The 25,774-nt window shown below is 43.8% G+C and overlaps 1 protein-coding gene across 2 annotated transcripts in view; it reads right to left on the bottom strand.

Moving 5' to 3' along the window:
* GRIA1 (glutamate ionotropic receptor AMPA type subunit 1) overlaps nucleotides 1–25,774 on the bottom strand; it is a 305,318-nt gene that overhangs the window by 98,428 nt on the left and 181,116 nt on the right. For both annotated transcript variants that reach the window (XM_060634778.3, XM_060634777.3), the window contains exons 6-8: nucleotides 19,863–20,024; nucleotides 17,172–17,339; nucleotides 8,436–8,540 (exon numbers count right to left, since the gene is read on the bottom strand). In XM_060634778.3, the coding sequence (XP_060490761.1) occupies nucleotides 8,436–8,540; nucleotides 17,172–17,339; nucleotides 19,863–20,024 (435 nt within the window). The remainder of the gene's footprint in view (nucleotides 1–8,435; nucleotides 8,541–17,171; nucleotides 17,340–19,862; nucleotides 20,025–25,774) is intronic.

Below are 25,774 nucleotides of genomic sequence, written 5' to 3'. Positions count from 1 at the left end.
AGCTTCTGACTTCAGCTAAGGTTGTGATCTCATGGTTTGTGGGTTCGAGCCCCAGGTCGGGCTTGCTGCTATCAACATGGAACCTGCTTCAGATCTTCTGTCCCTCTCTGTCTCTGCCCTTCCCCTGCTCATGCATGCGCATGTGCTCTTTCTCTCAAAAATAAATAAACATAAAAAAAAGGTAGACTTCCCTAATTACTAATCTTTGGCCAGTTACCTGACCTCAGTGGGCCTCGGTTCTTGCTCTGTGGAATGGATACATCAGGAGTATCTGTCTCTTGAGGTTTGCTGTGAGGATGGAAGGAGTTAATGCATGGACAACAATGAGAGCTGTATGTGGCTCATATTAATGCCTAGTCTAAGGGTAATGCCTAGTTGAAGGCTAGCAGGCTTCTATAGTATAAGACATTTCAGTATCAATTTACTATTGAAATTATCAATCTCTAAAGAAAAAGTGTATTATTTTAGAGCATTTCTCAAATTCATTTGGCAAAGTAACCCTCCTTACATGCAGAATGCCCTAGGATAAGTGTGCCGCAAACCACAAGACATTGCTCTAAAATCCCAAGTTATTTTGATAAAGGATAGGGGGAAAAAGCAAGATAAATCTGTTGTAGGCCAGATTTATACTACTTAGAAAGAGACTTTAATTTCTCAAGATAGTGGTCCTTCAAAGCTAGTATTGTGGCATTAGTTGTTAAATTGGGATCTATAAAAGTTACTGCATAGCTTGGTTTATATACAGCTTCCTTGATATCAAAAGCTAGAGGAATAGCTAAGTGTCATAAACAAGTTTATTTGATGTCTGACCCTTTTGTAGGGAAATAAAACAATATTGCCAGTCAAAAGAGTGGGGTGATGCCAAAACCCGGCCTGCACCTCACATAAGCTAGCAGTTGAGAAATCTGGCTCCACAGTTCGATGAAACGAAAGTTGACAAAGAGTTTTGAAGAGACACTACACTTCAGAGATGAGAGCAAATTTCCCTTTCTTGGAGAAATGGGTTGGATTATTATACAGCACTTTGATTCTCTACTGAGGATATGCAGGACCTTTGATTCTCTCTGAAAGTAAATCAGAGCTAGTGGCTGGGTAAAGACTGGGGCCCATTATTCAGGAGAGGATTTAAACAATTCTAACAGTGAGAGGTCCTCTCCTGGGGCCAGTTATAATTTTTGATCTTCTGTTTCCATCTGCCTCTAAAGATTCTTTGAATGTAGGAAATGAGTCTAGATGATAGATTAGCTTTTTTTAAGTGAATGAAGTCTAAAAAAGAGATAGTTATAGAACAGTAAATTCAACTGATCTACCTTGCACAGTCAGCAAGTCAGATTTACACATTTGTATCTCTCAGCTGCCTGTAAAGGCACAGCCTGGGGACCTCCGAAAATGAGATCCATTGTAATACAGTTTTTAAAAGTAGGTTGCCTATTGTGGCAAAGTCAACTAGATGACCAGCAAGGACTCTTATTCTCTTTCCCTAGCATAGAGGTGTTGGCAGGAAGTAGCTCCCTAGCCAGCAATTACATTTCCCAGCCCATGGGGCACCTAGGTGGGCCAGAGGATTGGGTTCTGGCCAGCAGAACACAGCACAAATGATGCCCATCTCTCTTGGTCTGACTCCCTCAAATCTCTAGCACAATTTCTGCTTTCTTTCTTCCTCATCTGTTAGCTAGATGTTGATAGCCAGAATGATGCAAACGGGCAATGGAGCCTCTATAAGCCTGAGTCTTAACCAGAGCCCTCAGTCCAAACACTGGTCACCAGGTGAATGAGAATTAAACATCTATTGCATTAAAGAGCTAATAATTCAGAGTTTCTCTGTCACTGAACCTAGGGTTTTCTTAACTAACCTACTTAAAGAATTTGAACTTAATATGTTTATGTATGACTTTGAATTCTGCTGTAAGTGTTATTTAAAATTTTCCAGCATTTTTTTTCTTACTTGCTGGCAGATCTATGGAAATATGGGCCAGAATAGTATGCACCCTGGTTGCCCAGCAACATCCAATAAACTGTCTACTCATTTAATAAAAAGCCATTTATTTGCATGTGCTTACTATGTGTCAATATACTGCAGGGGTTGAAGGTATAATACATAACACAACTGTGGTCCCTGATTTTAGACAGCTGGCATTTTAGTGGCAGGAAGGTGGAGAAGAGGGGAAGAAAGACAATATATACCCAGGCCAGGGGTCAGCAAACTTTATCTGGAAAGAACCAGAGAGTAAATGTTTTAGGCTTTGTGGGTCACACAGTCTCTTTTCTAAGTACCCATCTCTGCTGTTGTAGTGCAGAAGCAGCCACAGACAATATCTAAACAAATGAACGTGGCTATGTTCCAAAGAAACTTCATTTATGGATACTGAAATTGTATTTTGGGAAATTTTCACATATGATGAAATAGTTGTCTTTTGATTTGTTTCAACCATTTAAAAATGTAAAAAAAAAAAAAACTACTAGCTCATGGGCTGTACAAAAGCAGGCAGTGGGATGAATTTGCCTTGCAGGCTGAAGTCCGCCAACCCCAATCTAGATCACTAAGCCAACAAGAATAGATCAGAAGGGTTAAGCATTAAGAAAAAAAAATAGAATGGGATAATGGGATTGTGCCAGATGGTGGGGGCCACTTTAGATAACTTGGTCAAGGACAGCCTCTCCAAAGTGACTTCACTTGAGCAGAGACCTGAACCACAGGGAGAGAGAGCACACAAAACTGCAATGATAGAGAACATCAGGTAAAGGGATGGAACGATGTCAGTGCAGCTGTGCAGTGATGAGCTAGTGACAGAGGAGCAAGAGCTCATGCCAGAGGGAAGCAGCCTCTATTTTCTGAAGGTCAAGGGAAGGAGTTATATTTCCCTGCAACAGGAAGCCAAGGGAAAGTTGTAGGCAGAGAAACAATAGAACCTGATGCATATCGACCTTACAAAAGGGCAAGGATGTAGATAGTGGGACTAGGTAATAGGTAAGGAGGCTCCCATATGCATCCAGGATGGCGTGGGGGTGGCTTAGGCTCTAGGGTCAGCAGTGGAAACAGAGGTGGTTGGGTTAGAGCAATGTCTTAGAGCTATAAGAGGATTTGGCACGTCCAAAGTTGGGGAGCAAGGATTTACAGAAAAACTTCTGAAGATCATATGGAATGGAAGGCTGTGAATTCTTTGGGACTTTAGATTACTTCTGACATCAGCAGGACTTTGTGTCACTTTTAGTTTGCTTTCCTGCCCATGCTTTCCTTTCTAGTTACTCAGAGGGTCAGAATCCAGGATAAGAAACTCAGGGCAGGGCAGGATAAGGCAAGGCAGGGCAGGGGGACTCAAGTCAAGTTGCAATGAAAAGTAGACGCCTGCAATCAGGTCAGAAGCTAGACAGAGGGCCAATGATGATGGGAAAGATGGTTAAAATTCACAATGCTGGTCCCTTGATGAAAGACCTTGGAGAATTTTCCCTACACTTCTCCCTTGGCAGTCATTTATCAGAATTTGTGATCCAACCTGGATCTGATGAGGTATTTTAGATCTCAGATAGAGATCTCTACATCGGTACCCCCTGGTGAACAAGATTTCCTGAGGATTTAGCTTTAGCAGAGCCAACGCCAAATCTGGCATCTATGCTGCTAAATGTATGATGCACGGATGCTTGGAAGTGTGCACATTTCACTGGGATGTCAGATTGGACCCAGATACCTAGAGGGTATCTGTTGGCACATCAGTGCCAAGGATATAGGCCAAAAGATCAGGAGAGTGTCCCTGAGGCCCCAAATCAAGCAACAGCAGCTCCTCTTTATTACATATATCAGGTAAGGCCACGTAATGTTTACTGAAACAAGCACAACTAGGTCACTCTTAAATCTGAGGAATTACTTTGCTAGGAGGCTGATTGAGTAAAAGGCCTGAAGCCACAGATGTAGAGGAATTGATTTTCTCCAAGTCAGATTCCCTGTAAACAAAGGATGCTTGAGCCCACAGTCTAAGCAAGAATTTAGTCTTGGGGAAGTAAGCTGGAAAACAGCCTTGGGATCTGAAACAATAAAGCACAGCCATTTGCTGGTGGATTTTAAGGTTACTCTGTTCTTTCTGTTTGGTGATTTATCCATTCCATAGGCTTGTACAGCCTGATTCACTCAAACTCAAGGCTGACAAAAAAAAACAAAAAACAAAAAACAAAAAACAAAAAACAAAAAACAAAAAAAACCCCTGTGGCCTAAAGAAGGGAGTTTAAACAAACAAACAAAGCATGTGCTGGATGTCGATTACATGCCAGGAGCTGCTTTTCTGAATCCCTCACTACAAGCTGTGGAGGTAGGAGGCACCGTTGCATTTAATTCTGACAGTGACCCTGTGCGGTACAGGATATTATCCCCCTTTTGGAGATGATGTAACTGAGGTCCAGGGAGCCTAAGTAACTTGTTCTAGGTCACGTGCCTACTGAAGAACAAAGCAGGGACTTAAATCCTGGCCTGTCTGCCTCCAAAGCCCAAGCTCATAACCATTCTGCCTGTGTTTCTCACCAAACCACCTAGAGCACTGGGAGCCTCTCCACTCGGGAAGCTGGCTTTTTAAATGTGCAGACTCCCGAGACTCATCTCTGTTCTCTTAAAGCAGAATGTCCAGTTTTGGGGAACCCAGGAATCTCTATTTTTAACAAGGCCTCCAGGTAATTCTTCTACTTGCTCAAGTGTGAGAACTGCCAGTCTTGCTATGATGAGTCCTCTCCTGAGGAGAGCTCTTGATGTCGTGCAAATTTGGAGGAGACAAGGAGGCTTCCCACAGTCTCTGGTGAGGTTTAAGGTCAACATGAAGGACTGAGACCCGTGTTCCCGGGGGTAGTGATTGGGGAAGTTCCCACTGATGGGCGTTTCATCCATTGAAGAGGGTCCCTAACCCCACCTGCCCTGAGGGAGTCAAAGCCCAGCCCAGAGAGGGACAACTTGACTGGAGGCATAAGCTTCACAGGGATGCTATCACATGCATCGGCGTCCATGGTGTCAGTGCTGAGAGGAACTGAGGTTTGCACAGCCCAGCACCTCTCACTCATTTTAAAGACCCAGAGAAGTTAAAGCCACCTGCTGGGCGATGACCAGGCTGGGGTAGAAGCCTCTGCCTTCTCTTCATCCTTATCTCATTACCACTATGTCCCCAATATACCTAGCCTGCTGCTAATGGGCAGGGAAGAATCTGGCTTTATTTTCAACCACCCCACTACACTGCAGGGAAAAGAACTAGATAAACACCCATGTTTTAATTTTGACAAACACGCAACTGCTCATAGGTAGTATGCATGTGCCAATTTCGTCCACAGGAGATAGTATTTTTCCGCCCTGAGGGCAGTAGGCCATTCTGAGGATTCTGAGCAAGAGCCCAGGTCCATGGTCAACAATGTTCTGTGTAGGAGCAAACTTCTTGCCTGCCCAAGTCCTTACCCAAAAGAACTGCTTTTATGTTTTCATGTACCATGCAGGGGTGACACTGCCCCTTCTTCTCTGCATCTGAAAGGAAGAAGGGCTGGGGAGGAGGTCACGTAACTGGTGTCCCTTCTAAGGACAGCAAAATACTCTGAGCTCCTCACTCCTCCGCAGTCATTGGAAATGTTCCAGTTGTGTTCTGGAGCCATTCAGCTGTGGCAGCTGCTGCAGCAAGATGAGTGTGGCCTGGAGAGTCATGGGGCCCGTTTCATTATAACTCACTGTGGGACCTTAGGCGGCCTACCGGGCTGGCCTGCCTCAGTTTATCCATCTAGGAAAGGGGAGCTATATATCATGAAGGCTGATATTCTTCACAACCACACTAAAGAAAAAAAAATACTTTGAAAAAGATAAATAAGTCATCTCAGGGCTTGTAGACTTTAGTCACATAACAGCTCCTGACATTTGCCATACCTGTTAGTAACCACTCACTGAACAATGATCAGGTGCCAAGGCATACATGATATGTCTCCATTTTATAGATGTGGAGATTGAGGATTGTAAGAGTTAAGTCACCTAGCAGATGTCTTTTCCAGCATGGGAGTTTGTAGAACAGGGGATAACAGAAATGAACTCAGACTTAGACTATTTTTGGATGGGCATCCCTTGCAGTAAATTTTGTCCCCAAGGACAACGCCCTTGTGCAATCACCATGCCAAAGGTTTGCTGAAAAGTGGTTATGCTCCTAGTGGCTATGCTCAGAACCAGATAGAGAGCCCTGTTTGGCAACTGCTGAAAGTTAACACAGGTAGTGGGCCTACTATAGCCGCTTCCTGAAGTGTGCCCAGTAGAAGGTGGGAAATGGGTTCTGGGTCCTCAAAGTGTTCACAATCTAGGAAGAAATATGGGATGTATGTGAATGCACTGCAACAGGAGACAGTGTGCTGGTGTCCTGGTGACGTCACATGTGCTGTGGGAACACAAAAAGACAAGAGAAGCCTTCTATTGGGTGAGGAAGGAGTGATGATAGAGAAGTCATTGAAACTTGGCCTTTGTGCAGGCAGAGTAATGGCCCCTCTGAAGATGTCCATACCCTTTCCCCAGAACCTGTAACCTGTCACCTTACATAGCAGAAGGGACACTACAGATGGGATTAAGGTTACAGACCTTGAGATGGGGAGATTATCCTGGATTATTGGTGTGGGTCTAAACCAATTATGTGAGTTCTTAAAAGCAGAGTATCTTTCTTGACTGTGGTCAGAGAGAAGATGTGAGGTTGGGTCAGATGTGATGTTGCTGGGTTTGAGGATGAGGAAGGGGAATATGAACTGAGAAACATGGGTGGCCTCAAGAAGAAAGTAGAAAAGACCAAGAAATAGATTCTCCAGAAGGCACACAGGCCTGCCGGTATCTTGATTTTAGCCCAGTGAGACTCAAGCAAGAATTCTGACCTATGATAAATTTGTGTTGTTTTAAGCCACTGTTGGAAGTAATTTGTCACGGCAGCAATAAAAAACAAAACAAAACAAAACAAAACAAAACAAAAAAAACAATACAGCCTTGGGAAATGGGATGTGGTGAGACAGACTATGATATACAGGGTGGGGTTCCAGACGGGAGAGCAAAGGATATAGGTTTATGGGAGGTGGGGACAGAAAGGATAAGCAGAGCTGTTACGTAGAACTTTCTGTGACGATGGAAATGGTATACATCGGTGCTGTCTAGTATGGCAGTCACTAAACCACATTGATTCTTGAGCACTTACCACATTGCTAGTGCAACTGAGGGACTGGCTTTTAAGTTTTGTTAAGTTAAAAATTAAATTTAAATAGCTATGCATGGCTAGTAGCAACTGTATTTGACATCGTGGGCATAGAGAGCATGAAGTTTGAGAGATTAAGATCTAACTTTCAATGTCTCAGGCCCAGCCCTTAGAATTTCTGCACACATTAGGTCATTTAATCCCCTAAGTGAGCCTAGGAGGTTGGCATTATTTATGGCGATCCCCATTTACCAGATGAGAGAACTAAGGCACAAAGAACCTGAATGACTTATCCAGAATCACAGACTGATAAGTGGTGATGCCAGGAATGACCTCCAGGATTCCAGAGCCAATCCTCTGACCCATGTCACTCTACTAATATTCTACCATGATATGCAATGCCTCTTACCACTACATCATGCCATCATAAGAAAGAAAGAATATGATGGAGGCCATGGACAGGATAATAGAGGCTGCCACGAGGCATAAACAGGAGAGGCCAGGGAAGGCATCCCTAGGGCATGACATTTACTCTGAGTGCTTAAGGAATTGAGGAGGAATTGGCCAAGAAAAGGAAGGGAAGGGGGTAGAGAGTCCCAGGTAAAGGGAACAGGTATGAAAACTCCAAGGTGAGGGAGAACGTGATCTATTCAAGCAAGTGAAAGTTGATCAGAATGGCTGGCATCAAGAGAGAAAGAAAGCGAGTATCTAAGGTCAACGGTGGAGAGATTGGCAGAGACCACACAACACAAGTTCTGGTAAAATTGTGAATGCTTTCCAAGGATTTGAATGTTATTCTAAAAGTTAATATGCATATATACTATATATTATATATGCAAACACATACACATATTTTTCACTCCTTCTGTATGGAAAATGGAGTGGATATGACCAAATGTGGATCAGGAGAAAATGGTTAATGTCATCAGTAACCACATTCCTGAGTTCTTCAGAATCCCTCAGGAACAGCAGTAGCATTTATATACCTCTATTACTTTATATTTTCAAAGTATTTTCCCATCCTTTCGATCTTCACTAGTACCCTGCGACAAAGGTAGAGATTTTTATCTCCATTTTGCAGATGGGTGAATTAATTCTCAGAGAAAGGAACTGACTTGCCCAAAGTCCCAGCTGGTTAGTGGCAGAGCTGAGTCTAGAATCCTTGTTGCCTGAGTCTCTTCAAAGAGATCCAGTCCAGGAAAGATGGGCTCACAAGGCTCTCCGCTCTGGCCCTCTCCTCTCTGGAATGGAAGCAAAGGTGGCCTTTACCTTTCGGATGCCATCATGCTTCATTTCAATCACATGGAGGGTGTAGTTGGTCCGGCGTCCCTTCTCATTAAATTGAACATTTCCTGTCAAGCCTTCAAACCGCACCTGGAAAGCAAAGCCAAGTAGTAAACCATGAACTCAGAAGTTCCACTTGTGCTTGTTTGCTTTTTCTGCTAAAGTGAAAGTCCAGAACCCGAGAAGCTTACATGGGATGAGGTCTCAGAGTCACGTGATGACTAAGATACTCCTTGCCCACAGCAGACACGGCTATGGGCAGTTCTCTTTCCTACCAAACTGAGATTCATACTGAAAACCTTTTTCATCCATTGCCTTAGGCAAACAGTAATAAGGGATCAAAGTAGATTCTGATAAGAAATCTCTGTGCCATCCTGATCGAACACCTCCCATCGTGACCACCTCCAGGGGCAGTGCCTGCCTCTCAGACACATGCCTTTAGTGGAGAAACAGGAGGCCTGCAAAGGAAAGGGGGCCAGTGCACCATTCCTGGTGAGTCAGGAGAAGAAGCTGGCCTTATGAAGCCTTGAGCCATGCTTGAATATGGTTCCTTGGTTCCCTTGTGAGGCCAGGAAATAAAATATGTGGGAATCTGAAGACCTGACATTGGAAGGCCTGAATTTGACCCTGGGAAACCAACTGACCTTGGGAGATTCACCTCTCTCAGCCTCCGGTTTCCAAAATTCCTGCCCTGTCTGCTTTAAAGGACACAGCAAATGTCAAAGTGCCGTGAAAACTTGAAAGCACCTGAGGAGAGCCCTTCATGTTAAGACCAGAGTAGGCAGGGCTTGAAACAAGTCTCAGCTGGTTAAAGGAAAATTTGTATTCAACCACAAATATGCTTCGTGGGATTTCTTTTCCACAAATGAGTCAGATCAAACTTTCATGGTCTCAAATCTTTAATCACAGAAAAGCTCAAGTGGTCAACATGTGGGATTCAAGACCTTTAGGGCCAAGTCTGCCGCTCTGGAGGTGACCAATAAATCTCACCCAAGTCTACTCTCCAAGTAAGGATGAGTCTAGCTGTATGTCATCTGCTCAGGTGTAAGAAGCCACATTCTCTAATGGTGACCCACCATGGGTTCTCACATCAGTCTGGCCTAAGGCCAGTGAGGTGAGTCTCTACCTATAACCAATATGAACGTGGCCCTGTAACCCACCGTTTATTTCTCCCCTTCAAATAGCTTAAAAGGAAGACTTATAGGGCTTTATCTTTTTCTGACAGTGACCAGCTTCTATGTCCTCAGAAGGTATAAGAATAGTTGGGGTGTGTGTATTTGAGAGAAGGGGTGGGGGAGTGGAAAGAGAGAGGGAGGGAGGAAGAGAAGGAGAGAGGGAGAGAAAGAAAAAGGGGGGCTGACTGCTCTGAGGATGACCCTCTCGTCACCTTCTGGTTTGAAGTCTCACTGGGGAGGCCATGACAGGCCCAGAGTGCTGGACAAATTATACAACAAGATTTTCACTCTCTCAGCTGAAATATGGAGAAATCCTCAACTCTGGAGAAGTCTAGGCTGGCTTTGCTTTTCAGAGAGAACACAAAGCACAGATCTTCCTAGAAAGAATAAGAAGGGAGCTATTCCAATCAATTAGCAACTGCACCTTCTCACCTTGGTCATCTCGTTATCATCTCTGGCTTTCCCATTCATTTGGGTTTGAGAGAGGTATGCTAAGTATGGGTTTAAGTAACTCATCTGGAAAAACAGACTGGGGCACATGTGCAGATGAATGGGTGGGTGAGTGACTTTCCCAAACAGAAGGAAGTATGTCATTAATGATCCAAATGGGCATCTATGCTTTGGCCCCGGTCTCAAGTCTCAGTCCAATTACAAGTATGGCGTTTTAGTATCAATTGTGTAATATTTCTATGACTCAGTTTGCTTGTTTGTTTAACGGGACCAGTTAGGGGTTAATTATGTCGTAAAGTTGTTTTAAGGATTAAATGAGATAGTTTATGACCAATGCTTGCTGCATGGTGAGTATTCGGCAAAGGCCAGCTGTTGTTGTTACCAATGGTGTAGATAATAACTACCACCATTTGACAATGTTTTATGTTTACAAAGTACTTTCATGCATATTCATCTCCATATACAGGAACCCCTGGAGGTATGCATTTAGGGATGATCGTCACTTACATGGGAGAAACCAGAACTCTGGAAGGTAAACTGATTTGCTCAAGACTTAAGACTTTTCAGTGTCAAAGGCAGGCCTAAAATCCAGAGCTTTTGATATTCTACTATATTCACTGATGATATCAAGTGGCCTCTCAAAACAGGCGACAATGCTATCATGGTAGTCTCTGAGTGAACACAGAAATGCACACAGTAGTATGTTCTGCGTGCCTACTGCTGTCACCCGCTGCTACCGCTGGGCATTTCCCTGGCCATGCTCTGTTAACTCCTAATGAGGCGGCCATGAACAGGTCACCGAGCCTATCTGTTTCTGAGTTTCCTCCTCAAAGAACTGAAGTGTTTAGCATATTGCCTGGGACAAATGTAAAATGCATATTATTTAAATGATGATGATGATGAGGAGGAGGAGGAGGAGGATGGCTACTACTATTGTAGGGTAGTAGGGTGGGTAAGGTATGGAAAAATAAGATGATTTCAACATTGAAGCCTTGAGTCTGGTTAGTTGTTAGAGCAGGGGACTCTTTCACCAGAGATGAAGGTGTTGCCACTGGCATTTGTACAAGCCTTTCTCAGTTTCCAAAAAAATCATCATTAGCAAAGTCCTAGGTCCTCTACCTGAAGGCCCCTTGCACTGCCACAGTGTTTTCACAGGAAGGTATTCACTTGATGTTCACAGGAACCCAGCAGGGAGCAGTAACAGCAGTTATTTTGCCTATTTTACAGATAGGATTATTGAGACTCAGAGCTTACGGCACTTGGGTTCAGAATTCACAGTAAGTCATGAGAGGTCTGGGGCGGCTGTAGGCTCTTACAGAAGCCAAGACTTACACACACTGAGATAAATCAAAGCATGGGAGAACAGACATCTCTGAATGACCCTTCCATTATGGCAGAGCAAAGAGAGGTCAAGAGAATGGCTTAGCCCCAGAGCATTCACATGGACAGTCTGGACTCACAGTCAGAAGAAGCAGCTTCTCAGAAACACCCACTTTGGGCAAATCTAGAAACTGGTCTCTTTTTCATCAGGGCTGAACTTCTTAGCCCTCATCGCCACCGCACCCCGCCGCCTCCCCCCTCCCACCCTGGCCCTATCTAGGGAGACTGGGGTCAAAAACTGAGTCCCCCCTTGGTTCCTGCTTCCTGGAACTCCCGTCGCCATCCTGGCGTCTGCCAGCTCCCTCTGTGAGAAACAAAGAATTAGCCGTGGCTTCCTGTAAGTGGTACTGGGTGCCAGCTCAGAGTCTGTCTCTCATGAGAGGCTGAAGCACAATTTTTCTTTCCTGCCTTCTGCTGGGAGAGTGCTACGTAGTGTTTGCACTATTTGAGGCATCAATACTGCAGACTTCCCCACCCCCTATTCCTGAGGGCAGCAGCAGAGATGCTCTGGACCCAGGGCCTCTGTAACTTCTTTGTGGTTGCTTTCAAGTGGACCCATCCTCTTGGCACCCCACTTGAGTGCTCACTGGGTGTGGGAAATCAGGGCCTGTGGTATAGGTCCCAGTGGATCACATCCTGGTTATTCCGGCCAGGGCAAGTCACAGGACCCCTCTGAGCTCCCACTTTCTTATCTGCACAATGGGAAGAACAACTTGGCTTTAATCATCTCATTCAGTTGCCCTGATGTTCAAAGAAGCTTCTACATTCTTCTTCTTTTTTTGAATTTTTTCATTTTTAAAAATTTGAGCCTTGTAACAAGCCAATGAGGCAGGCAGTGCTAAGAGGATTATGTACATTCAGGAGATGAGGAACTCATGCCAGGAAAGTTGAGTAGTTAGTCTAAGATCCCCAAGCTAGAGCTTGGTGGAGCCACGGTGAAAACCCACCTCTTCTCTTTCTAACTCTCTAACAGCCAAACATGATGCCCACAAGTCCTTGATTGTACCTTGACTCTGGTTCCTGCTGGATATCATACACTTACATCCTCCAAAGTCCAATTCACTCTTTATTCAAATTTATCCTTCCCTTAAGGCTTTCATGACCATCCATCTCAGCTGGCTTGAGACAGTTCCAGTCTATAACTCCTGCTCTGGAATAATTGATAATAGCTTTCTCTTTCACTCATAAGTGTCCCAGTTTGGATGATAAATTATAGGATCACCTTATTTAATGCCCAGACCCATCTTATAAGAAACCTTGTCGATACCCAGATTCCTCAGTCATGGCGTTCTCCTGTGACTGTCCATAGGACTGAGAGCTTTGCTATGCTATTTAGCCCTTAATCCACACCTTTAGAGCTAGGATTTCTCAGGAGCTTGCCTTCCATTTAAAAGTGGGTCTTGAGTCCTGAAAGGCAGGAACTGTCTCTTACACTGCTATTGCCTGTGCCACCCCAGATCTCACCTAGCAAAATGCTGGGACTTCCTTCACTCTGATAGGCTTGAGCATTGACTGACAGATGGCAAACACAAAGACCGAGATGTCTGATCATCATTTAGGGCAAGTATTCTTCACCTGAAGTCTTGGGATTGGCTTCCAGGAGTAATATGGTCCTCGGACTCCTGGTCCTACAAAAATATATGTATGTACATGTGTGCATGTTTCTGGGAAAGAGAGTCCAGAGCTTTTAAAAATAATATCCTCAGTGGGCTTGTGACCTCCAAATGCTAAGAGCCTGACTTGGGGAGCTGGATCTTCTCTGTCAGCCAGAAGCAGACTTATGGGTCTGCTTCCTAATGCCTACTCCTTCCTGGAGCACGGAGGGCTTCCAGGATGTGGGCTCATTACTATTCTGAATGGCTCCTGGATGTCAGGCAGGCAGGTGGCTGATTATCTTCACTCTGTTGCTGGGGAAATTACAGCAGGGTAAAGGGGGATGGGGGTGCGTAGATATTACCCAAGGCCAAGTGCTATTGCTGGCTGGGCCACAGCCCTTGTGTCTGCCTGCTAGGCTGGACCTCTGAGACTTCAGGGCAGTTACGTACACAAAGTGATCTAGCAAGCAGATGTGGGTTGGTGTCCAGTTTCACCACTAACCAGCTATATAATTTGGGGAAATTTTTAAAAATATCTCTGAAGCTCATTTTCTCCATTTATAAAGCATAAATTAATAAAACTAGCTACCTCAGAGTATTATATTGAGGATTCAATGAGTGAAACATGTAAAGTATGTTCAGAACCTCATATACATAAGAAGCCCTTAACACATCAGAGCTGGCATTACCATTATTTTTATCAGCACCATGCTCCAACCAGATGGGCTAACTGGCCACTACCATTATTTTTACAATAATGGGCTTATTCCTTCAGGCCTCACTCGCATGTATCCCATTTCTAACACAAGCTGAACTGCATAGGCCTCTTCCCAATGTGTGACCTGAAGGCCAGTGATTAGGGAAGCAAAGACCTGAGCCCTCAACCACAGGTTCCAGGAACTGAGTATCAGCAGAATTTACCCAGCGTATTGTGGGCACACAGTTGCTCACTAGTGGCGTGACTATTTCAAGAGATGGGTCTAGGTGAAATGCCTGGACAGTGGCCATGACCGTGTGTGGAAGGCCCTGCGGCTCAATGTGTACAAGCAAAGGGCCGAGAGGCCAAGGGACAGGCCTGAAGCAGGAGGAGGAGGCAGGATGGGAGTCTCCTCCAGCCTCTGCTGCTAAGCTGCTGTGTGACCCTGGATGAGTCACTGCTACTCTGGTCAGCTGCCTCCTCTATGAAGTAATGGAAATGGAAGTCTGTAATCTTATCTAAAGTCTCATTCAGCAATAAATTATTGCGATTCTGGATTCTTAGCAAAGATTTAAAAAGGAATCTGTTTGAACAGCTGATCTTGGGATCAGAATGTTGGAGTTTTGTGTTTGGGGCTAGTTCTCCCCCACCCACCCCATCCCCCAACAGAGGCTGAAGAGTTTCTTAAGGGTTAGGTCTTGCCTTCTCTTATCTCCATTGCTTGGCCCCAGGCCAGAGTGCCCACAGGTTCTCAGGGAGCAGCTGACTGGCTGCCAGAGAAGCAGATACAAGTTTTGACTCAAAGACAATATAAAAGAGGTCATATTCTTTTGACTAAGGCAATTGCCCCCTCCCAAACCCCACTGAAGGCAGAAGCAAAGGATAAGTATACATTTTAACCGGAAAGACACGGATTAGACCATAAGAGAGAAAAAGAAGCTTAGAATGTCTAGAGACAGTTGAAACTTGGGAGTGGTCTCTCCAACTTCCTCATTGTCAAGGACAAGGAGAGGGAAGTGCGTAGGAAATACGAATGGGTATTTCAAGGTCACTCAGAGAGCCAGGGGCCCAACTGGACTTGGACCCCAGCTCTCCTGCCTCCTGGTTCAGAACCCTTCTTGCTACCTGCACTGCTTTCTGGGCTTCATCACTGCCATGGTGATGTCAGAATATCCTCACGACAGGGACGACATTAAGATGGGAGAGGCAGAGGAGCTGGGAGGGTTGTGAACCTGAGGGCAAGTCCTGGGGACCTTCTGAAACCAGTCTCACATTGCAAACAGAATCTGTCTCGCCTGTGGAGCCTGGAAGAGCATTTTAAATAAGTCAGAAGGCGGGTGCTGCATCTTTGGCCATCATTCGGAAGCTGCCTGATGTCCACTGCTGCTGCTTGGTGAAGGGGCTGCCCTCCACAGAGATGGGGAGAAAGCAGAAGGGGCTATGGGTGGACCCCTTAGCATGTTCCTCCTGTCATCACAGGGCTGCAGCTTACCCTCATTCCCAAGAATGGAGCTACACATTCTCCTCCATGTAAAGGCACTTCATCCAAGCTGAGGAACAGCTGGTGATGTTCCTTTCTCGGCTCTTTCCCCAGGTTGTTAAAATTGCTAGAGCTGTGCACGTGTGGTTGGAAAACGAATGGGGACGGTTGTGCATTTTGCTCTACATTCCTCCCTCATTCAGAAACGCTCTCCTCCTCTCCTGGGAGCCCAAATTCACTTTCTGTTGAAGGTAGTCTCAAAAGTAAAACCACTCTTGGGGCACCCTGGGTGGCTTAGTCAGTTAAGTGTCCAACGCTTGGTTTTGGCTCAGGTCATGATCTCATGGTTTGTGAGATCGAGCCCCTCACTGGGCTCCGCGCTGATAATGTGGAGTCTGTTGGGGAGTCTCTCTCTCTTTCTCTCTCTCTGCCTCTCCCTCACTTGTGTGCTCTTTCTCTCTCTCTCCCTGTCTCAAAAAAAAAAAAAAAAGTAAAACCTGTCTTATCCAGGCAACTCCATTAGATTGGGCAGAGGGTAGGTCATGAGTAGCATCAGCACTGAAATATTTTGCTGTTGCTGGTTTGCCACTGTGCCTGAAACTTGGACATTCCTTTCAGTTGGCACTGCCCTCTTTGCCCACTCCCCTCTGGAAACACAGCCTCTCTATTAGGAGGCATCAGCTGGTACAGCCTATCCATCAGAAGCTCAAGAATCACAGCCTGGACTTGAGGTGTTTCTAGAGACTTCTAGAGGCTTCAAGAGATTTCTAGTTGCTCTGAGGGTGATCAAGCTGAGGGCAAGCTCCCAGAAGCTTCTAAACCAAGACTGTTCAATACACAGCCCACAGGTACCACTGTTTCATCCTGCTTGCACAGCAGACATACCACTGATGGAATATTTATGCTCTTCCCTGTGGAATCTAGATTCAGCCTAAGAATCCTTTGCATAGCCAATTGATGAGAATGGGCATGGCCATTTTCTATTCCTGTTCTTTAACTGTTCTTCAGTGCAAACAAAATTGATGATTGTAATGCTGAGAAGCAAGAAAATGGGATTAGAAAGTACCGAGAAGCATTGTCAGGATCCCCTCGTGAAATGTGCGTGGAGAGCATAGGTAACGAAGACATACAGAAAACTAGGGCAGGTGGGGAAAGTCTCCAAGAGACGGCTCAAACGGTTCTGTTTCATCCCTACGTATTTCAAGTCCTCTTTCCAACTACAGCATAATCCCTAAGCAGAAAATACAGCTTTTACACTATCAGGAGTTCCATACAATTTTTTGTTTAAAAAAAAAAAAACACATTCTACATGAGCTTCCACGTATGCCAAGAGCCACAAACACAATGTAGTCGTTGTCCAAACCTCAGGCATGCTCCACCCTTTCTTTTAAATGGCCTTTTGTAGCAACATGGATGGAACTGGAGAGTGTGATGCTAAGTGAAATAAGCCATACAGAGAAAGACAGATACCATATGGTTTCACTCTTATGTGGATCCTGAGAAACATAACAGAAACCCATGGGGGAGGGGAAGGAAAAAAAAAAAAAAAAAAAAAAAAAGAGGTTAGAGTGGGAGAGAGCCAAAGCATAAGAGACTGTTAAAAACTGAGAACAAACTGAGGGTTGATGGGGGGTGGGAGGGAGGGCAGGGTGGGAGGGAGGGCAGGGTGGGTGATGGGTATTGAGGAGGGCACCTTTTGGGATGAGCACTGGGTGTTGTATGGAAACCAATTTGACAGTAAATTTCATATATTAAAAAATAAAAAAATAAAAAAAATAAAAAAAAGAGACTGAGAAAAAAACATACTTTTATTTTCAAATCTAAAAAAAAATAAAATAAAAAAAATAAAAAAAAAATAAATGGCTGCATCCCACCTGAAATTGATGCCGAAATCCCCTAGGGGGCTCCCATAAGAAGGGGCAGCCACAGCTGGGCCGGCCTCACCTGCTGCAGAGCTCTTTGGATGTCGATCCCCTGGCCCCAGGGCACAGCTGGGTTAGCCAGGCAGTCCCCAGCATTCCCCCGGCGGGATATATCGATTCTCTGCCTCCGCAGGCTCTGAAAAGCCTCAGCCATCACCTTCACCCCGTCGTAGGTGAGCGCAGAGGTGTACTGGTGGGAAGAATGGAGATAGTTAGGTGTCAGAAAGAGCTGGCAGGGAGGCAGGTGGGAGTTCTGTCTGGGAACGTGCTTCCTGGTGATGAGAATGCTTTCAGTGGGGGCTACGGGAGTGGGGGCAGGCAGGGGTGACCCAGGAAGAGCCTGTGCCTGGGATGCGGGCTGCCGCTCCACATCACTAGCCAACGTTGCCCTCCTGAACTGTGAGTTCCCTTGCCAGTTGTGACTTTCAAAGGGAAGCTGGAATTCTAGACTTTTGTGTGCAGTCTTGCAATGTTAAAATGTTGGTTCAACTGGAAAAAGAAGGCATAGATTAAATGCATCACATCTATAGCTCTGATACAGCCCATAGAAAATTTGGTTTTTTCTGTTACAGTCACCAGTTGGGAGCCAAGAGGAACTATTTACTCCACTATCCCCTGTGGCAGCAAAAGAAAAAAAAAATCCAAGAAGGGTAAGCTCTTAATTATTTCCACATGTGCCTCAAAGTGGCAGGTTTACATTCTGTATCCTTTCCCCTTGTGCTTATTCATGATAGCTCTCTTTTTCCCTTTAAAAAGGGGCTTAGATATTGATAAAACAAAGCAGGATAACGATCCAGGACAATATTTTCTGGCTTTGGAACTCATGCCTGTCTTGTTCATTAATTTGTCCTCAATGCCTAGCTTGTTCTGTGGTATATTTTAAGTTCACAATAGAGAGTTGTAGAATGAATGTGTATTTTTCCAGTTTTTAACTTTGATTCTCTCACTTAAAAAAAAAAAATATATATATATATATTACATTTGATTATTTTCATTTATTTATTTTTAATGTTTTTTTTTCCCATTTATTTTTGACAAAGAGACAGCATGAGCAGGGGAGGGGCAGAGAGAGAGAGAGGGAGACGCAGAATCTGAAGCAGGCTCCAGGCTCTGAGCTGTCAGGACATGAGCCCAACACAGGGCTCAAACTTGTGCACCGCGAGATCATGACCTGAGCTGAAGTCAGAGCTTAACCGACTGAGCCACCCAGGTGCCCCTACATTTGATTATTTTTATAATCTCCAGTCTTTTGCAAGTTGGGTGGGGTATTCACATATTAATTAACTAGTATGTGCTTTGTTCATTGCTTTAAAGCACAAGTGATTTTGTTTGCTTCAGCTCATATTGAAAGGAGTCTTCATTTTTTAAAGTTTTTATTTAAATTCCAGTTAACATAGAGTGTAATATTAGTCTCAGGTGTACAATACAGTGATTCAACACTTCCATACAGTACCCAGTGCTCATCATGACAAGGGCACTCCTTAATCCCCGTCACCTATTTCCCCCACCCCTACCCACCTCCCGTCTGGTAACCATCAGTTCTCTACAGTTAAGAATCTTCTTGTTGGTTTCTCTTTCTCTCTCTTTTTTTCCCCCTTAGCTCATTGTCTTATTTCTTAAGTTCCACATATGAGTGAAATCGTATGGGAAGTAAGTCTTCATGTTTGAGCTGCTAAATCAGTTTCAGTAAGAGCAGGATGAGAAGCATCTCAGCTAAATGACTTGCCATTTGCAAAAAGAAATTGACCGAGTGGCAAGAGAAAGTTGTCAAAGATTCACTGTTTGCTCCAGATAAACAAATTTGGCCTCAGAATCCTCAACACAAGTGTTCCACACGGACACTGCCAAGATATTGAGTCTGACAGGGGAAAGAAAAATTACCTGCTGTCTTTATTCACAACCACTATCAAATAGCAAATAGATTTTGGCTGTAGGATTTAGAGCTTCATGCCTGGGACATGAGAAGGAGACGGTCTGCATAACTGGGAGCTGATGTTCTGAGGCAGAGATGTTCTGGATATTGTTTATTAGATTTCCTTATTTTTTAGCTGGGTACGTGGCTGACCAGATAAAGGGCTAGCTTCCTGCACAATTCAAGAAGCTTCCATTCACAAAGAAATGAGTGAAAACCACATACCCCCTGGAGCTGTGCCACATAGTGGCCCTGCCCAGAATAGAGACACCATTTTTCAGCTTCTCTGTAGCAGGTTGGGGCTAGGTTTCTAAGATGTGGTTAGTAGCATGTGAGTGGGTGATTTGTGTGACTTCTGAAAGGGTTTAAAAAAAAAAAAAAGCAATTGTGCTTGTTATTTTCCTTTTTGCTATCCTGCTGGTTAGAGCATTGAGTTAATGGTTGGAGCTTCAGCAGCCATTTTGGGCTATAAGGTAGCAGCCATATGCTGAAGGTAGCAGAACAAGAAGACAGAAGAAGCTTGAGTGTTTGACAATAGCAGGGCTGTTATATAAGCCCTGGATTGCTGACTTCTGAATTTTGTTTATATGAGAGAAAAACAAAACATTTATCTTGTTTAAACCATTGGTCATTCTGTATTGTCAAACCTTTGCAGCACATCCTCATTCTTAATGTATATATTTTCCTTAGCTTATTCTTCTTAGAAAGTCTTTCCTTTCCTAAAGGTTAATAGTGCCCAGAAATCTGGGGCACACAAAGGGACCAGGTTGGTACTTTGCTGCCTGCTGCCCATTCTCTCACCTTAGGTCTCTTCCAGTCCACCCGGGTGTGGTCGCGAGCATCGCTGTTCTTCCACTGCTGCATGATTTTGGCTGGGATGGTGTCTGTGTAGTTAACCAACTGGAAACCTGTTACATTTGCTCCACTCTCCTTGAATTTGTTTAAGTCAATGTCCATGAAACCCTGTGCAGGGAGGAGGGGAAAGAAATCAGAACGTGATGCCTAGATAAGTCAATTTAATCATGTTATAGGATCACAGGTTTTCCATCCTGCTCCATAAGATGAAACCGGCTGAATGGAGAGACCTTGGTGCCTCCTCCCCTTCCGAAGGTTATCACTGAGTTTGTGCCTGGTTAGCACAGCTAAGGGCACTTGCTCAGAAGCCAGCCATGCCTGGGCTGAAGTGCTGGCTCTGCTATTCAGAGCCATTAGTTCAACTGACTCGGACTAAGTTGCTTGACGTTTTCTTGTCTGAATAACGAAGGTTAGAAGTTAGGGAGAAAAAGCCATGTGGTGATGCACGTCAAGTGTGTGGGGCAGACTGAGTGATCAATAAGTCATGGTGGGATTGTTATGATGCTACAAATACGGAACAAGATAGAAACATAAGGAGGCAACTGTCTCCTCTACCACCTGCATTCCTCAACCCTTTTGAGAGAAGAAGAATCTGACGTCCATCAGGAGCAAACTCCTGTGGGCTCCCCAAGGTCACTAGCAAGTCTGCAGAAGGGGCTGGATTCTGATCTTGATTCTGACCATCCCTCACTCTGTGCCCTTTCCTGTACCACAGACTAACATCCACAAAGGATCCTTTACCAGGAATAAATCTTTCCTCCCGATTTGGTGAAGTTCATTCAAGTTCAGGAGGCCTTCACCTTAAAAAGGAAGCCTTGTATTTGTATAATACATTCCATAGAGCACAGTGCTTTCATATCTATGGCCTTGCTTCACTTTATGACTTAATCAGGTAGAAATTAGGTGTCTATTTGCCACTTTAAGAAACTGAGACAAAGGAGGAGAATTGATCACAAAGTCATCAGGTGCATCAGTGGCAGAGCGTGGACAAGGACTAAGGTCTCTTGAGGGGCTTAACTCACTCATCTTTCAACAAACATTTTTGAGAACCTCTAGGGCACTATTCCAACAGTGAATAAAATACGTTCTCTTATGAAGCTTATATTCTAGTGAGAAAGACCATAAACAAACAAGTAAACGTGTAGCATGATATATACAATAAACTCATATGATACCGTCCACATCTCTCTTTTTTAAATTCTTTTTTTAATGTTTATTTTTGAGAGAGAGACAGAGTGAGAGTGGGGGAGGGGCAGAGAGAGAAGGAGACAGAATCTGAAGCAGGCTCCAGGCTCTGAGCTGTCCGCACAGAGCCTGATGGGGGGCTTGAACTCACAAACCGTGAGATCATGGCCTGAGCTGAAGTTGGAGCTTAACTGACTTAGCCACCCAGGCACCCTGATACTGTCCATGTCTCTTAATTTCTCATTGACTTGATTTAGTTTCTTATTGATTTACTTATTGATTTAAAGTTTATTTATTTTTGAGAGAGCATGAGCAGAGGAGGGGCAGCAAGAGAGGGAGAGAGAGAATCCCAAGCAGGATCCTCATGCTTTCAGCTCAGAGCCTGCTGTGGGGCTCGATCTCATGAATCATGAGATCATGACCTGAGCCAAAATCAACAGTCAGACTCTTGGGGCGCCTGGGTGGCTCAGTCGGTTAAGCGTCTGACTTCGGCTCAGGTCATGGTCTCATGGTTCGTGGGTTCGAGCCCCGCATCAGGCCTGTGCTGACAGCTCAGAACCTGAAGCCTGCTTCAGATTCTGTGTACCCCCCTCTCTCTGCCCCACTCTTGCTTGTGCTCTGTCTCTGTCTTTCAAAAATGAATAAACATCTAAAAAAATTTAAAATAAATTTTAAAAAGACTCTTAAATGACTGAGCCACCCAGATGCCCCAGTCTAGTTCCTTATTTAAAACCTCTGGACATAAACAACTTCATTACTCAAAGATACTCCCCCTCCTTTCAAGTGCCTCTCAAGTTCTAATGTTTATTATCTGTATTTTATAAATAACCCAAGATCAGTTCCACTCAGAGCCTTTGTCCTAGGTATTCTCTGCCTCAAAGTGTGCTTTCTCTGGCTGGCTCCTTTCTGTCTTTAGGATCTTAGTCACCATGCAGTGTCTTCAGAGAGGTCTTTCCTGGCCCCTTATCTAAAATTTTTTTTAACGTTTATTTATTATTGAGAGACAGAGAGACACAGAGCATGAGCAGGGGAGGGGAAGAGAGAGGGGGAGACACAGAATCCGAAGCAGGGCCCAGGTTCTGAGCTGTCAGCACAGAGCCTGACGCGGGGCTCAATCTCACAAACTTCAAGATCACGATCTGAGCCAAAGTTGGTTGCCTAACCAACTGAGCCACTCAGGCACCCCTCCTGGCCCCTTATCTAAAGATCCAATTCCTGCTCTGTGGTAGACACTGTCAGAAGTACCCTGCTCAATTCCACTCCCCCTTAATATACTGATATTTGACTTTCTATACTAACTGCAAATATCTATTACTTCACCCCTGTGCAGGTTAAGCCAGATGTGTTGGGGAATAAACACACCGAGAGTAGCACTCAACCAATGAAAGATGGAGAGTTAGTTGGTAAGTACTCCAGGATCCTGTCCCCTTGGTGGGGGGGGGGGGGGGATGTAATCCTGAGGTACATTCTACACCAATGTCTAGAGGTCCCTTAAGGGATTGTGTACTTTTATTGGCTGCTATCCTGTGCCTACCTGCCTTTTCAGATTCCCTAATTGGCACCCAAATAAACCACTTATAATTGAATCTTTGTCTTAAGTCCTGCTTCTAGAAGAAACCAATAAATCACTCTACCACCCAGTCCCGTCATTTCCTTCTCAGTGCCCTGTTGAGTTACCTCAGGAGTGTTTATAACTATCTGAGACCATCTCTTTTGTTCCTGTGGTCCCTTGTCTTCCTCCTCCCATTGGAATATCACCTCCATGAGCACAGGGAACTTTTCTGTTTTTTTCATTGATGTGTCCTAGAGCCTAGCATCTAGAGCAATGCCTGGTACACAGTAGGTGCTTAGTACATATTTGCTGTGTGAATGAATAAAACCCAGAGACGTGCTCAAGCAAGAATGCTAATTAGACAGGAGAAATATGATAAGCTGGCCGAAAATGCCAGTGGATGGTTTTAATTGGTTGAAAAGAGCAGCTCAGGTTGACTTTTCCCATAGCCACAGTTGATAGACTTCCACAGAGGCCTACTGATTTGCACAATGTTTCTAGCAAGTTGTTAGTACAGATGGAATCAGAATATGTTTTTGAAGACATTATACCACCTAAGAGAAATCCCACACTGGTTAAAAGCTAATGCACAGTTGAGAAATTTCTCTTAATTTTTAGAGAACTTTAAAAAGAACATCTTGTTCATAAACTAACCATCAAGAGACTGAAATGGAAATTATCTCCCGCAGTCCTATTCTGTCACTTGAAAATCTGTAACCAGCCCCCAGGCATTTTATACTCACTGCCCTCATCTTGAACATAATGGGGGCCACAGGAAATGGCAGAGTTTATTCAAACATAAATGTCACTCAATTTCATCACCACAATTTCTGACTGCAAGGTTACCTACTAGAGCCAAACCTCGGTTACGTCTAATCAAACTGATGGGATCCTCTAACGGAACTCTTTGTGCTCCCCTGGGAAGGAATGCACAAAGGATCATAAAACAAATTCCTATCTGTGACCTTAGGTAAAAACAACTAAGGGAATAACTTGTGGTCAATGCACATTCATCTAATAGCTAGCATTTTCCCTCTGTAAGATCTCATGCTGGAATGGTAATATGGAATCCCTACATTGTCCTTCATCACGGAGAAATAAGTCTCTTATAGGGACTAGGTTTGATTTCTCTATAATGCAAGTAAATAGACTCTGCCAGTATAGATGGCAGAGTGTTTGTTGTTTTTTTTTTTTTTAAGTTTACTTATTTGGAGAGAGAGAGAGAGTGAGATGGGGGAAAGGAAGAGTGAGAAAGACTGAGAGAGAATCCCAAGCAGGCTCCTCGTTATCAGTGCAGAGCCTGATGTGGAGCTCAAACTCACAAACCATGAGATCATGACCTGGGCCAAAGTTGGACACTTAATGGACTGAGCCACCCAGGTGCCCCTACATAAGTGTTCTTGACTAAGAAGGGGAAATAAACATGTTAACTGTCTGCCCACCAGTTAACTGCAAAGTTCAACTCACTCTTTCTATTCCCTGGAGCATGCTCATTAAACAAGGTTTAATTAATCATTTTCTAATTTTCCTTGTCATTTTATTAAAATAAAAAAGACCATGGAGGAGTAACATCTGATATTTAGAATATTTTTCTTTATCTGCTTTATCTGTGCTACTAATTATACAACATGTGTAAGGATGCAACATTGCTAATGATATTTTATTAAAGATTTAAACTATGAAGTTTAATTATTACTATTCTGAGCCATTTTTTCCTATTTTAGAACATTCCCCCAAGTACTGAGTCTATTGATGTGTACACTGTGACTCAGGGATAAAAATGAAATAAATGTACAAGATGCTTCCAGTTATATGGTATGAGAACCCAGGTATCCTGAACCCAGACTCCTTCCGCTGTCCGCGCTGAGCTGTATCAGCTGCTGCTCTTTATAGAGTGACTCTGTTTCTCATCTAAAATACGGCTTTGTGACCAGTGAGCTCTTGGAGCCGTTATGTTACTTTGCTCCTGTGTGCCGTATCTGCACTTCTCTGGCCCTTCACACTGTCCCACATGTGACTGATGAAAGAGTAACATGAGACGGATGCTCTGCCTACTATCTTGGTTCAAGTGCAGATCACCTGGCTGATGTACTACAGGCTGTTGGGAGAGAGATCTTTAACTTGAGGGATGCATCAGAATATCTTAGAGAGCTCTTGCAAAATAGTCATTCCTAAGAGTTGTCATTCAGTGGCCCTGGTAAGCAATGGACACCTGCATTTTTATAAAGCTCTAATGCTGGCAGATTAAAAATCAAGAAGACTGCCAAATGATAGCACAACCAACAAACACTGAGGCCTGGATGTAGGGATTCGTAGGAGATGGTTCATCATCATCTTTCTAATGGAGACTCAGGGCTGTAATTAAAACTGATCAAGCAAGAGAAAGAGACCTAGACCTAGTATGTAGAAATGTAGAGGAAACTGTCAGAATCACTGAACACAGAAAAGGTTTAAGATAGTTATTTTTAAGAAGTTTGAAAAAAAAAAAAAAGAAGTTTGAGATTGGAGAAAGCAAGCATTTGCTTTTTATTTTATACCCTGCTGTAATATATGTATGTGTGTGTGTGTGTGTGTGTGTGTGTGTATACACATATATATGTATATATATGTGTATATACATATATATAAAATAAACCTGTCTATATGTATATATATGTGTATATACATATATATAAAATAAACCTGTCTATCTATCTATCTATCTATATATATATATATATATATACATATATATATATATATTTTTTTTTTTTTTACTATGTGAATGTGGTTCCTATTTATCCTATTAAAAATATAGCTCTTCAGATAGTTCTGATGTGCCTTGATGCTTAGAAGTCCTCTGTTAGTCCCTGGAAAGTGGGGAGGGGGTGGCAGTGGCAGAACAGGGAAGATAAATTGTTGCATTTATTGAATCTTTGTTATGATGTGTGAAGGGAGCCCTGCTTAATTTGTTATCTCCTGGTCTGGAAAAAAGAATGCTGGCCCTATTAAATGCTCTACTGAAACACAGCTTCAGAAGCATTGCTCATAAGAATAATAAAAATAGCAATAATGGCCAAAGTTCCATTTCATTTGAATTATATAACTTCATCTCAACAACGTTCTGAGAATGATAAGATTA

This window comes from Panthera onca, chromosome A1, assembly GCF_046562875.1.
Source record: "Panthera onca isolate mPanOnc1 chromosome A1, mPanOnc1 haplotype 2, whole genome shotgun sequence".
NCBI classification, from domain to species: Eukaryota; Metazoa; Chordata; class Mammalia; order Carnivora; family Felidae; genus Panthera; species Panthera onca.
This window is presented reverse-complemented; position numbering and strand designations above follow the sequence as displayed.